This window comes from Lipophrys pholis (genome assembly GCF_963383615.2).
Source record: "Lipophrys pholis genome assembly, chromosome: 2".
NCBI lineage: Eukaryota > Metazoa > Chordata > Actinopteri > Blenniiformes > Blenniidae > Lipophrys > Lipophrys pholis.
In genome coordinates, this window is record NC_137636.1 from 539377 (window position 1) to 554255 (window position 14879).

At 43.2% G+C, this 14879-nt stretch overlaps 1 protein-coding gene across 7 annotated transcripts in view; it reads left to right on the forward strand.

The window, feature by feature from the left end:
* LOC308106835 (inactive serine protease PAMR1-like) overlaps nucleotides 1–14674 on the forward strand; it is a 27614-nt gene extending 12940 nt beyond the window's left edge. For 3 of the 7 annotated variants that reach the window (XM_080458820.1, XM_080458817.1, XM_080458819.1), the window contains 7 exons: nucleotides 654–871; nucleotides 3168–3365; nucleotides 3460–3642; nucleotides 3978–4044; nucleotides 9438–9652; nucleotides 11279–11574; nucleotides 13095–14667. In XM_080458820.1, coding sequence (XP_080314946.1) covers nucleotides 654–871; nucleotides 3168–3365; nucleotides 3460–3642; nucleotides 3978–4044; nucleotides 9438–9652; nucleotides 11279–11574; nucleotides 13095–13550 — 1633 coding nt within the window. In that variant the 3' untranslated portion in view covers nucleotides 13551–14667. Of the gene's footprint in view, nucleotides 1–653; nucleotides 872–3167; nucleotides 3366–3459; nucleotides 3643–3977; nucleotides 4045–9437; nucleotides 9653–11278; nucleotides 11575–13094 lie in introns of all 7 variants that reach the window. The other 4 variants (XM_080458816.1, XM_080458818.1, XM_080458821.1 and 1 more) reach the window with 4 other exon arrangements.
* Nucleotides 14675–14879: the final 205 nt, after the last annotated feature.

A 14879-nucleotide genomic window follows, 5' to 3' on the forward strand; every position in this document is an offset into this window, starting at 1 on the left:
TGGAACATAGGAAGACATCAAACTATGGAACATAGGAAGACTACAAACTATGGAACATAGGAAGACATCAAACTATGGAACATAGGAAGACTACAAACTATGGAACATAGGAAGACATCAAACTATGGAACATAGGAAGACTACAAACTATGGAACATAGGAAGACATCAAACTATGGAACATAGGAAGACTACAAACTATGGAACATAGGAAGACATTAAACTATGGAACATAGGAAGACTACAAACTATGGAACATAGGAAGACATCAAACTATGGAACATAGGAAGACATCAAACTATGGAACCCTGGCCCATAGGAAGGTTCCATTGGGCTCCCTGATGAACCTTCCATGTACCTGTAATTTATCCATTTGCAGACTGCAGATCTGCTTCATTTGATGCAGGAACTCCTAAACAGAGAGTTTGATGACTGAAAATAAAAAGTTAGCTCACCTCACTGCCGGTGAAATAACATGAGGATCAACGCCACTTGTTGAAAATACACATGCAGGCGAGGCTTCAGGAAACTAATTCAGCAAAAAGCTTTTTGGACCAAAACTGAGAAAATAAAATCTGAGTTTAAATTCCAACGTGGTTTTGCTTTAATCAGGGAAAGCTCAGTTCAGCCGACCGTCTCTATTGTCTGCTGCAGGTTTTCACTGCTCAGTTTGGAGGCGGACCATAGCTGTCGTCATGACTACGTCGAGGTGCGAGATGGCAGCGACTCCAGCTCCCCTGTGATTGGTCGGTATTGCGGGGATCAGCTGCCTCCTCCCATCAAAAGCTCTGGAAAGGCCTTGCACATCCTCTTCTCCTCAGATGGCTACCATAACTTTGAGGGATTCGTTGTCACGTTTCAGGAGCGTTCAGGCAGGTCGAATTATTCTTCCTGCGTCGTAGACACACCGTGTGAAATCTCACATTAAAGCCAAGGGATTAAATTCCATCAGATTAAAAAAAGCATTGCAGTGTAAAAAACAAAACAAAGATATATTGTACTGTAATAAATGTAACCCCAATGAATATTTCAGATACGTTGGTGGAGAAACTAAACTTCCAGAGTGAAAGTTCACTCGTCAACTCATTTATTTTGTGACCAGCGAGAATAAGTTCAGACTTAATTATGGGAGTTTCCTTCTCGATGCCTGAGAGCTGCTTCACTGACATCTTATTCTCCTTGTATCCATGGAGTTAGACAGAAGGAGGGACGGCCGACCAGAAGGGGGGAGATTTCTCCTATTGCACCCAGGAAACACACATATGAAGAACAAAATAACCAACAGAGATCCTCCACAGTAAAATGCAGTCTCACTGCCTCAGAATGAAAAGGCCCATTGGTACTTCCAATAATAAAAAGCCATAACATCATGACTGCTGGTCTGAGCTGGATCGTTTCCATTGGGGCTGAGGTGAACATGTGACTGTGTGATAATGTTGTTCTGTATTGCTTTAGTGGCATCAGCCTCTACGCAGATGATGTTCAAGTCTTTGTTCTTTGAGATGGGCCCTTCAAAGTAAAAGCTCTCTCTGGCTGTCGCTCAGCTGGTAAAGTGGTTGTGTCTCTCGATTGCAAGGTTACAGGTTTGATTCCCCGTCTCCCCTTGTCCTCACGTCAAAGTGTCCTTGAGAAAAACGCTGAACCTCAGCCTGCACCGTGGATGGATTGACACACGTACTGGTTTACAGGGGAGGCTAGACACTCGTGGAATGGAATTGAGATTAGGAGTTTGCGGGTTTGATTCCCACAGATCACTACTGTGGGTCCCTGAGCAAGACTCTTGATGCCTATTATCTCCCCGGGGAGCTTTAAGTATGGCTGCCTACATCTTAATAGGATGGATAAATAGAGAAAGATTAATTTCTCCCAACAGAAACCAAAAGCTGAACGTCAGACACTCACATCTTCCTATCTTAGGCAGTGGGGCTCCACCTGACAGGCAGCTTATGTTGACATGTCAATCTGGATGTAATGTGAAGCCTCATTCACCAATATTGCCGCAAAGAAGAAAGAAGAATGTGGGAGCAGGATGTTAACAATACAGTTTTGTGGTGAATCCTGTAATTAGTGACTTTTTACCTGTCAGTGGTTATTATGTAGTGGCTGGTCGTTGTGACGTTGTTATTGTGTTGTTGCCTGCTGGTAAATGACTCAGCGTCCGCAGTGTGTGAAAACACACAGTCTAGATACTCATGATATTCAGTATCTGCCTCAGACGCCATAAATGCTGGTGACACTCTGCCTCCCCCTTTAAGATGCTGCAGCACCGTGTCACTAGTTTGCATGCGACTCCCAGACCTTTTGATTTTGATTCCTCTGTGTCTGTGCAGCCTCATGCCCTGTGCAGCCTCATGCCCTGTGCAGCCTCATGCCCTGTGCAGCCTCATGCCCTGTGCAGCCTCATGCACTGTGCAGCCTCATGCCCTGTGCAGCGATGTGAGACAGCCAGTCAATGACACAAATTTATCACACCTATTTACCTCCCTGTGTTGCAGGGAGGTAAATATTACATTACATTTATTCAGTCCTTTACCTCAATGGGCATCGCCTCTGAACCTGAACATATCAGAGCAGTGCAGAATCAGAATCCTTATCAGAAAAAACTTTATTTATCCCAGAGGGGCAATTTAAGTGGGCAAAGAGCAGTACATATAAGGCAGGAGAGAGAATAAATAAATAAGTTAATCAAATAAAAGAAGAAGGCGAGTTAATTAGAGGCTAGCAGATTGTAATCTTGCACAGGTCCAGACGTTAATACACATGAACAATATTGCACTAAGAACATTCCCGGTTCTTGTAGCCCCTTGGAGTTCAGCAGGAGAACAGCAGTGGGGACAGAAGCTGCTCTCCAGAAGCCCTAATGAACGATTAATGAACGTTGTTCCGCCTGTACTACCGTAAATATTTGCTCTGCAGGGGTCCCCCAGGGCAGTGTCCTCGGGTCACTACTCATTTCACTATGTTTAATGATTGCTTAGGTTGTTTCCCATATGTATACAGGCGACATCCTGATGTTCAGCGGGACCTGGAATCAATGCTTAAAAGACGTTATATATGAGTAAAATAAAGTACCTTGTCAAATATGCCTGTGTCTCTAAAGACTAAAGTTCTTGTCTCCAGTGAGGACGCTCTGAACAGACATTTCACCAGCGCATCTTTTCTCCACAGTTCCTACCATCCGGACCACAGCCTGTGCACTCCCAGAAAGACCAGCAAATGGATATTTGGAGCCGGTATATGGGCCAGAGAAGGAGCTAGTATTTGTAAATTATCAGTGCTACCCACCTTTCATACTGACCGGCATCCAGCAGAGGACCTGTCTGCCTAATGGCACATGGAGCGGCACAATCCCCTCATGTGTGAAAGGTACTTTCTCAGCAGGAGGCTTCTGATGTATGTATAAATAAAAGCCACGTGAGGAATTTGCTGTTATTTTCTTCCCATCTCAACCCACATTCAGACCAAACAGGCCCTGTCCAGTGTGCTCCCCTGCCTAAATTGCTGCATGGCTACCACAGACCTGCTGGAAACAGAGAGAAGGTTGAGTTTTTCTGTAAGAACTCCTACATTCTGAGTGGAAACCACCGGAGCACCTGCCTTCCTAATGGCTCTTGGAGTAGCAGGCCCCCCACGTGTCTAAGAGGTAGTTTGTCTTTCTGAAGAGATGGATGGGCAACATACTTTTACAAACAAAAAGTAGACTTTTTTATTCATTTTTATACAAATGACTTTGTTGCCTTTAAAGAAAAGAATCACCTGATAGTTTGCATGTTATGAAATTAAAAAAGCTAGTTTAAATAATGCACTTTATCAAAACAGTCTGATACAGTTTAATCCTTTTCTTTTCTCTTCGTAAGGCACGATTGTCTCTAATAGTTCAGGTTTACTTCTGTTGACTGGCTCTGCTACTCGTAATCATTCATCAGACACAGAATATTCTGGCCTTTTTATAGTGGAATGTTTTGTTTTCTCCTGCAGCTTGCCGAGAGCCCAAAGTGTCTGAACTGGTGCGACAAAGTGTGGTGAAGTCCCCTCCTCTCCCAAGGTAAACTTCATAAGTCTGTATATTGTCTCTTGTTGGTTCTGGTGACGTTTTATTCTGACACTGATCACACTCAGAATTACATGAGGATGAAAACTGTTGTAGTTCATGTGTTGCTTCGTAATACCTCAAACAGGTGATAATGACGAGCACGAGAAAATCAGTGCACACTGCAAGCTGCCGCTCTTTGTCTGATACTGCCTGTGAGGCACCAGAGTCACAATCCTGACGTCTGAAGGCCCCAGGCCAAGGGAAACCATGAAAACCCTCCAATCAATAACCATTGAACTCCAGACCAAATGATCCTAATCACAGAAGCAACAGCGCTTACAATAATAATCACATTTAAAACAATGTTTTGCCATATTGGTCTGAATATTATACTATGAAGTGTTTGAGCCCCTTGAAGTAGGTTAGAAAGAGTTGGTGTATCTTATGTGCTGCTCCAGCTGTTAGGATGAGTTGTACTTAACAAGAGAAGGGGCGTCTCTTTACCCCCCCACAGCGCTCAGACCTACTGACACACAACGTTTTGAAACGGCTCCTAAGGTGAAGCTTTTTGGAAATGTTTTCTGAAACGTTGGTACTACTAGTACAACTACACCACTGCTGTAGTAAATGTTTCTTCTGCACATGCAGGACTAGATAGCAGAGCTGGGCAATAAGAAGAAGGTTTTCCTCCAGCGTGTCTCCCAGTCCACCTTCTCCTGCTGGTTCTATAGTTGAGTCACCAAACAACAATACCAAAGTCTGTCAACTCACCATTGTTCCTTTTTATAGCATATTGTTGTCTGAACGCATGTTTGTGTGGTTTCATCCTAAAAACAACCAACAGCACCCACTAGTGGCCCAACATGAAAAAGACATTGTTTTCAGCGTTTTTGCCGTTTCCGTGTAAATGGACATCGATTTAGAAACATTGCAGTGTCAACCAAAGCTTTTCTGAAATAAAAACGCAAAACGATGATGCACACCTGAGTGCAGCAGTGAACCAGCAGAAGGTAGTGATACTGGAGGGATGAGGAGTCAGCTCCAGGCCTGAGGCTCCGCCCACCCGCAGGTCTTCATGCTCACATTTTTTGCTGGTATTTGATTTTTTCACGTGATCATCACATTCCATTTTAAACACGACCTCTATCAGACTGTGAACGTGATCGGACCCGACGGTTTCGGGCCCCAGAGCGCAGAAGATGATGTGAGGTCACGCCGAGCAGCACGCTATTTACGCACGGCACGCCGGTCAGCACCAGGGTTGCCAGATTGGACTCACTGTTTTCAGCCCAAACAATGTAAAACCCACACACCTCAATAGGAAGTGTAGGAATCATGTTAAAACCCTCAAACTATCATATGTGTAATAAAGAACACGCCATAAACACACAAATACACAAAATAAACAAAGTTAAAAGGTAAAGAGAGTTTGGCTCCCCAACTGGGGGATACCCTCCATATCTGGCAACGCTGCTCAGCGTGTAGATTCATTCTCAAGTGGTTGTTAAATCCGAGCGACAGAATCGAGACAACATGAGGAGGAAAGAAGAAGAAAGAGGATAAAAGAGCACAGCTTTTATTCTGGCGGAGCCGCTTCCTCTGGCGCTTATCAGTGACGTCAGTCACCCGTCGATGACGAAGCAGTCGAGGTAGAACAATATCTGAGCTGGTACCACATATGAACGAGGCCTGGTTCTGGAGGGAAACATCAGAACCGGGTCTCATTCCCCTGCAGTGTGAAGGAGGTCTAGAATGAGTGATGAACAATCAGCCTCAAACATTCAGAGACGTTAGTGAACATTCAGCCAACAGGAGTAAAGTCTTAAGTAATCTAGTTACATTGTTTTCTTTAAGTATCTTTCTTTCATTATTTTACCACATATGAACGAGGCCTGGTTCTGGAGGGAAACATCAGAATTGGAGCTTTAACACTGAAACAAAAGAAGACATGAGTCACTAGTGAGTAAAACATCAGAATCGGTCTGATTCCGCCGCAGTGTGAAGGAGGTCTAAGACTGAAGGACGACAGCTACAGCCAGACAAGCAAAGCACCTATTTTTAAAACTCTCATGCTTTCATTTCTTTTAAAGCTTTAATGTTTTTCTTTTATTAATATCATTTTCATGTCTTTGTAGTTTCTTTCTGTATTTCTTTGTAAAGCACTGTGACTTGCCCTGTGTTTAAGTGGTGCTCTATAAATAAATTTGCCTTGCCTTGCCTTGCCTTGCCTTGCCTTGCCTTGCCTTGCCTTGCCTTGCCTTGCCTTGCCTTGCCTTGCCTTGCCTTGCCTTGCCTTGCCTTGCCTTGCCTTGCCAGATCTGTGAGAGTAAGGTTGAATTGTTAGACTTACAAATATGTGCATGCATGTGTCCATGTCCTATCAATGATATCCAAACATATCTATACACGCTGAATATTTCTTATTTGCGTCCGAGTTGATTTCCAGAACATTTTTCCAATATGAATATAATCACTAACCACTAAAGTAAATGTTCTTTCTTGTCTCCTTCCTGCCTTTAATACTTAGTCCTTGCGTGTTGTTCGCCTCCTGGTGTGGTCTCGGGTGGGGGGTTTGTTGTGGGGGCTGTGTGGCGTCTTGGTGCCAGGCCTCTTTGCGTCGGCCACTCGCCCTGGGCCTCACTGAAAGTTCCCCATGCATGTCTAATGATGGCTCACACGCTTGTGCGACTTGTCTCAATGCTTGACCTCACAGCTCGGTTCCTACACTTTGTCCACATGCATGATTTTGGTTCCTCTACAGCTTTCCAGACTAGTATCTGTCGGATTAGGACAACTCGTCCTAGTAATAACACTAATATGTCTCAATAGGGTTGAGGTTTGTTGTGGTCGATCCTCCTCTCCACTTTGTTCTGCTAGTACTGCTTGTTCTGCTCGTGAAAGACTACCTGTCCTTCCATTTCACTTTCTTTGTCAGATTTATATTCTGTCCCCTTGTTACCCTCTTTTGTCTCGCCCTTCATTCACCGCAGTGCAACAGAGTCTGCTCCGGCTGCCTGGTGAAGGACACACTAACACACAAAGAACAGCCACACAGATAGAATTTGACAAGATGTGAAACACAGAGAAGATCTCACTGCTGGATTTAACAGCATCTGGAGCATACACAAGCTCTTTTTAATCATGCAGAAACCTTTTACATGTATATTTTAAACATGGTAACCATCTTTTGGTGAATTTCAGGTTGGTAATGGGCGTGTACAAAACTGGCCCAAGATGCAAACAAGCAGATTAGGCAAATCTGGACATGGCATCTCCATATATCTGCATGTAGGAACAAGGCACAGCTGAGAACAATCGGGAGGAGGACACCAGGGTGGAGCACGTTTACACAACAGTGTTTTCAAGTGAAAGCTTTCAATCCAAGGTGCAACTTTTTGAAAACGCTCTGACTCCGTCTCTGTGCAAACAGGGGAAAACACCAAAATGCTCTGAACCCATTTCCATGTGGACGGCGGACACGCTGCTACTTGTGCACCATGGCCAGAGTCAATAGTTCTTCTGCACATGCTCAGCAGAAGGACATTAACAACAATGGCGACCTCCAGACTTCGTTCCTGGAATCCATGTAGTCAGTGTGCAAGTTGGTGGATATCTAATGTCAGAAGGCCATCCTGACTTTAAATCAATGGATTGTTTACAGAACAATGATTTCAAGTGAAAGTGTAAAACCTTCATTGCATTTTGGGTGTTTCACCACAACAGTTTATGAAAATGACTCCGAAGGTGGAACTCTTTGAAAACACTCCAACTCCATCTTTTTGGAAACGAGAAACTGTCGTAACAAATTGTTCTTCTGCACATGCTCAGTAGATGGAACATAACAACATTTTCCTCCAGAGGGTCACGACCCCCAGTCCACATTGTCCTGGACTTCCACCGTGATAACAATCCAACTTGGTCGTAGTAATGTCTGTGTACTCACAGTGTTAATGCTTATAGCAGATCGTTCTCTGGGTGGTTCCATTACAAAAACAACCAAGAGAACCAGCTAGTGGCCCAATGTCAGGAGAATTTCCTGGTAGAACCCTGAGAGAGACCGAAAACACTGGAATCATACTGAGAGCCATTTAAAAAGGTGTGAGACCATTTACATTATTCCTTCAGGAAGAGACAAAGTCACAGTACAGCCTTTGCATGATTGTCCAGGACTTTGTCTCACTATGAAGTCAGACAGCGCCCCCTAAAGGCTGGATTGTTTTGAGAAAGATCCTCCTGCTTGATTGAAGGAGACCAAACGTAGCACAGAGGTTCCAGCAGTACTGACACAGAGGTTCCAGCAGTACTGACACAGAGGTTCCAGCAGTACTGACACAGAGGTTCCAGCAGTACTGACACAGTTCATCCTGGAACACAGCCTGACTCACTACACATCATTCTTTATGAGACGGAACCCCCAACATGAAAACGACATGGTTTTCAGCTTTTCTAACACACTGCTGTGTAAAAGCAAAACCTTTCTGAAAGGAAGACATAACAACAGTGCGTTTCCACTCGACATGTTGTCAGGTAAACGGTCCTAAAGACACTGAACCAGGAGTGGGAGCAGATCAATGTAGCGTCAGAGGAAACACAGAATGCAGATTTGTTTTCTCATTTTGCTCTGGATTCAAAATCTCTTTTCGTATTCATCTGCTTACCTCACTTCCCCGATGATCCTCACGGTGCCTTATGTGGCACTTAGGGCTCCTATTTCATGAAGAAATGTGCAGCAATTATGCTTTAAGAGGGGCCGTAATTTCCACTTACTAAAGGTCTCCGTTTAGCCAGGCGCAGCCCTGGGTCCGAAGCTGACTGTCAATTATCATCGCAGGGAGGCCGACACAGCTGATCAAGGTCTCTTTCCTCTCCTCACAAACTTGTCTTGACGCGAGCACATGCAACAGTTTAGGACTGAGATAACACTGAGATAACTGCTTCGTCGTGCATGTGAGTCCACAGCAATGCCCACGGTGCATAATGAATACATAGGTGAGGTGAGGTGAGGTGAGGTGAGGTGAGGTGAGGTGAGGTGAGGTGAGGTGGAATGGGATAAGAACAGACAAGACAAGACAGACTTTTATTCATCCTACAAGTGGGGAATCCCAGCAGCATAGTGGACAGTGCAGAGCGATATCCTGCAAACCAAGAAATATAAATAGATTTTAGATTTTCTGATTCAAATAATCCATCATCACTCAATCACAAAAAAAGGCCTTGTGATGATTTTTAAATCTTTGAGCCAAACTCAGGGCTTCTTTGCTCTTTGTCCAGTTTAGATATTATTATTACTGTTTATTCAATATGCTGATAAAGGCCACCAGATGCACTCTGACTACATATATTTCCACAGATAAGATATGAGATAGAACTTCTCATCCCATTGAAAGCCTCTTCTCTTTATCCAGATACAGCATGCACGATGTGTTGTCAGCAGGCTTTCTCCCACTGTCCCTGGACAAAGAGGACAGACCTGACACCAGCTTCCCTCCAGGCGTTCACCCAGTCCACACCAGCATCCAGTACAAGTGTGCCTCGTCTCTCTACCGCCACACAGGAAGCTCTCGGCGTACCTGTCTGAAGACCAGCCGCTGGAGTGGCCAACATGTTTCCTGCTCGCCAGGTGACCCCTGCAGTGGAACATGGAGTACTTCCAAAGAGAAACTGAGGGCTGGATGCAGTACTGTGTGAAGATTCTCTGTAGGGAGCGTGAAAGTGCCTCTTATCAATGAAAGTATTACAATCAGGAAGAACTTCTGATAGGCTCCAGTCGGATCCTGCAGCACAAAACAATATGATCAAGACTCGAGCATGAGCTGAACAATGAGTTTGAAGGAGATTAGAAAGTGTTTCAGCAGAGTTCAATCTGCAGCCTGATCATCAGACACAAAGACCTGAAGAGAAAACCTGCTTTTTAACGTCACTCCACCTCAGAGGGATCCATTCTGTCTTACTTTAGGGGCCATAGTGCAATTTCCTCATGTGGGTCCAGACTGGTGAAAAAGAGCAAATTATTAAAGTAATAACTATTGATATATTACTAAGGAGTTCACAGTGATTGAACTATCCTTTTATAACATGCTTTATAACGTATATGTGCTTTACAACTTACAGATCACAGTGGATTATTATTATTACACTTTTTACATCTCCAAAGGTGTAAAACATTTATAATAATAATAATAATAATAATAATAATAATAATAATAATAATAATAATAATAATGATAATAATAATAATAATAATACCTTAAGATGAGCTCAGATGAGGCTTTTATGTATGGAGAGAAATGCCTTGTTTCATGCTGCTGTTTGATTTTAGTTTGTTTCCAACCCCTGGTCTGGGGTTACAGAAAGATACAGAGAGATTTCATCATGCATATAAACCTACAGGAGGTCTGTGGCCGGAGCATCAAGCTGCTTGGAACAATCTCTCCACAGAGTTTGCAAGTTCACTGAGAACGAAAAAAATAAATAAATCAGCTTTTATGTCCAAACAAATATGCATCAATCCCCAATGAAGAAGAGTCGCTGACACCAGAAAGGGGAAAACCCTTTTCAATAAGAAGAACTCTTTAGACACCAGTGATGGTGGCTCTGTTCTGGTACCGCGAGCTGTTTGGAAGGCAAATGCTCATAAATACACGTCTTCAGTATCTTTGTACTCTCTGCAGTACTTGATAAACCAGAAACTGGTAGAAACCCTCTCAACACAGGAAAAACCTGATCTTCTAGAAACTAATTTCCATTGAATAATTACATTTAAAGAAAAAAGTGTCACATTAAAAACAACAGAAGGAATAAAACCAAATAGAAGGCAAATTGAGAAATGACTGTTTTGATATATTTTGTGTTTTTTCTTTGCATGTTTTTAATTTGATGCCCAGATTTTGGCAGAATACTGTCTCTCTGTGTATACATTTAGACTTTAGAATATTATTATCACAAAAACCACTTGTGTGTTTTATCTACATATTTGCAGCTGGAGGCGTTGTTTGTTAACTCTTGAGTGTCGGAGTAAATCTTTGACCTGGGAGAAAGTAGATTATTAGGAATAGGTTGTGTTGCATTTAATTTGTATTCAATCATTTATATCTCTGCTAATTCAGCTCCTTCATGTTCCTCTTGCTTCAAATCAACTGAGAGTTCCATGTTTAAAAAGCAAATCACACCTTTTTTTCTGCAAAGAATACGATGAAGTTTCTCATGTTCTTCCATGTCTTTCTTCCGGGTGATGCTTCGTCCACAGAGTGCGGCAGACTGCAGCTTCCAGCCACTCAGTGGCCGTGGCATGTGGCCGTCTATATCCGCTCAGCTCCTGACGGCACCGGGGGGTCCAGCACGTCCCAGCAGAGGAGTGTTTTGGGCCAGCAGGGGGCCTCGTCCTGGTACCTGGCCTGCAGCGGAGCTCTGGTGGCTCAGCGCAGCGTGCTGGTGGCAGCCCACTGTGTGGCGGAGCCGGGCGGGCAGCGGCCCCTCCACCCTGCACAGGTGAAGGTGGTGACGGGGAAGCAGTACCAGGGGTCCAGGAATCACCACCTCAGGGTACAACTCTCACCTGAAAATATCTGAGGAATTCTGACCAGAGCAGATCTTTCAGACGTCCAGTTGTGATGTGTGTGTCGTCGTTTGATGTCTCTGCAGGTTTGAGTCTGAAGACGGGGCATGTTGTACGATTGCATGTGTCAAACCTCAATAGACCGTTTCTATGACCAACATCCAAACTGTAAATTGCAGACTGTTGCAGTGGAACCCAGGGGGGTCACAGACATCACCCCCCAGGCCTTTTGTTTAAGAGGCCAAACCACTAAGAACATGGGAAACAGTTCAACCAAGCATTGATGTTTTAAAGAGCAGCGGCACAACTGAGATATCGATGCTGCTCCATGAAAGATTGTAAATTCAAACTCTCCTCAAATCCATTGTGTCAGGGTGAGATCGTAAAAACATGCAACAGCTAGAGGAGAGCATTCTTCTCTTATATTTCACTGTATTTAGCAGAAGAAGGTTTCATTAAAATGAGCTTTATTTTGAGATTTAATCATTTTCGGTAGGAATTGTTTGGTTTTATGAAAACATGGACATTCCCATCACATATACTCTGCAGCGCAACACAAAGATAAAGTTGAAATTCAAATCATCATGCGACTATTTCACTGGGCCGGTGCGCTCAAGAAGAAATTGGGCTGCATGTGTCCTCTGAACTAAAACGTGTTTGAGACCCCGGGTAGAGACACGAACATGCATCCTGCAGGTCAGACCCAGACCTGGGATGACCTGACAAAGTCTACAAGTCAGAAAGAAGAGAGGATTCATTTGTTGGTAAAAGAATCTGCTGTTTCTAGTTTGTTCACTGAGGATTTCACTGTGAGCAGAAGAATTCAATAAAACGATCAGAGATGGTGACATGCTTCTGCCTGCATCCGTCTGAAGAGACCACCTCCTGCTGCCACCGTTTCAGATTGAAGTTCAGAGTTCAGGTCACATGTTCAACGCAACAAATCCATCCAAAGAGACGACATGGTTCCTGGACCTTTCTGCTTTTTCTACCAAGCAGAGTTAAAAATTGATTTTAAAATTGCACTTTAGTTTCTTTTGCAGGTTCAATTTGTTATTATTAGTTATCATAAGTGATTATTTTACCAATGTGGCTCTATGTCATCCCTGAACTAACATAGATAACTGTGCTATCGTTAATTATTCATCTTCCAGTCATCAAATTACAGAAAAAACTAAAGTAAAACTTTCTCATACCTAAAATTGTTTTAAACAAATGTGAGGAACAGCAGTGATAAAGTATTAGGAGAGAGTCTTCTTTAAATAAGTCTAATCCTCTGGATGAGTTTATGTTTGTAAATGGTAAAAGATGAAATCCTGCAGCGGAAGCCTGAAGAGCAGAACAATATATTTGACTTGGACTTGAAATATCTGCGCATCTTGATGCAAATAGTCTGGTCTTGATATGTTTTCCAAAACCAACACAACCTGGCACATTGTGAACGAGAGTCAGGCTCATTTCTGAGGTACTTCTTCCTTTTTACCCCCCCCCCCTCTGCCCCCGACAGGTTTCAGACGTCGTCATCCATCCGGACTTTAACTGGGACTCGGACGTCGCCGTGCTCAAACTGCAAGACAAGGCCAAGATCAGCCGATTCGTTCTGCCGGTATGTCTGCCTCGAGTGCAAGGAGGGGAGGTGACGGCGGCGGAGGCGTACACCTCCAGGTGGACTCTACCTGACGCTCACCACGACCTGAGCCGCGACACGCCGCCGAGCCAAACCCGGCCGGTCCAGCTGACGGACGTGGCTCAGTGCCAGAGAGCGTTTCCTCAAAGTGGATGGCTCAGTGACGATACGCTGTGTGTCGCCAGCGAGCCGGCCGGGATTCCAGGCATCACGGTGCTGCCGGATCCGTCTGGCTGGCAGCTGCTCGGCCTGGAGAGTTCCATTTATACCCACGACCACACCGTTCTGACCAACATCGGAAACTTCCTCGATTGGATAAAGGAAAACATGAAGTAGATGTGTACCTTCTTCAGGATAGTTAAAGAAAAACTTTATAAAAAGTTTGGTCAAAGGAACTTCTTAAGTTGGATTAAATATCTGTATGAAAGGAAAAGCAGCAGCAGTCTGCGTCGTCTCACTGGCTGCCGCTGCTTTTTAATTTATTTGATTTGTTTTTAAACCCTGAGATGGTTTCAGAGCTGCTCCTACCTTTCTCTCCTCCAGGTAATGAAATCAAAGCAGAAGCCACGAGGGGAAAGAATATTTATCTAAGTCCCGCCCCCTGAATGCAAATGAACCAATAGGATTCCATAGGTTGAAAAATTTACAAATAAAGTTTTATTTTAAAACAACAACTACCAACTGCCAGGACTGGACCAACATTGTGAGCTCAGTAGAGAAGCAGTAGAGCTGGAAACACTTCAGTTATTACTTTTCATTTAAGATACAATGGTCAAATACACGTGCAACAGCAATACGAGTTGTAATGATAAATTACAGAGTTTATTTCATCTCATTTCCCAAACAAAAGATGGACAAAAGTTTTTATTACTTTTTAGTGTTGTTGGTTGTTTGATTAGTTTTTTAATTCCTGTGTTAATTACATTTTATTTAGTTTCATTCCTTATTGTTTTTATAATTATGTTTTTTGAAAATGTTTTATGAATAAACATGGAATGTTAAATAATTACAGGTTCTGAAATGTACTCAAGTGAAAAGCAAAGTTTTTTCTTAAAGCACCTTAGGGTTAGGAGTTACCAAGGAAACTATTTTAACCAATTCAAATGTAATGAAGCCAAAAGTGTGATAGAATGTGATAGTTTAATTCAAATATTACTATGTTGCCACCTCTTACTTGATAGAATAGAATAGAATAGAATAGAATAGAATAGAATAGAATAGAATAGAATAGACTTCACTAGAACTGTGTTTTTTACCACTTTTCTCTACAACTTTAACAACGTTCCCACAGACACACAGAGTCTTCCTCCAGCGTCAATCAAAGGTTTTTAATCTCTTGTGGCATCTCAGTTTATAGTCTACGTTTTACACTTCTACAGTGCTTTCAGCTTGTTTTATGGTTGTAATTGATCTCTCTTACACTGACAATGACTTGAGTAAAGACAACAATTGAACTTCTGACTTCTTGATTTTGATCACTACGTCCTCCCTGCTTCACCCGGAGACATTGACACTCTGAAGACCACTCACGTGAGACACTGTGACGTGTTGGATTGAAATCAAACTGCTCATCATAGCAGCCACACAGCAGCTCCATCGCGGTGACGATCTTCATGTCAAACAGATGTTTCCCCCTGTAAACATCCACTAATGGAATCTGAAGTA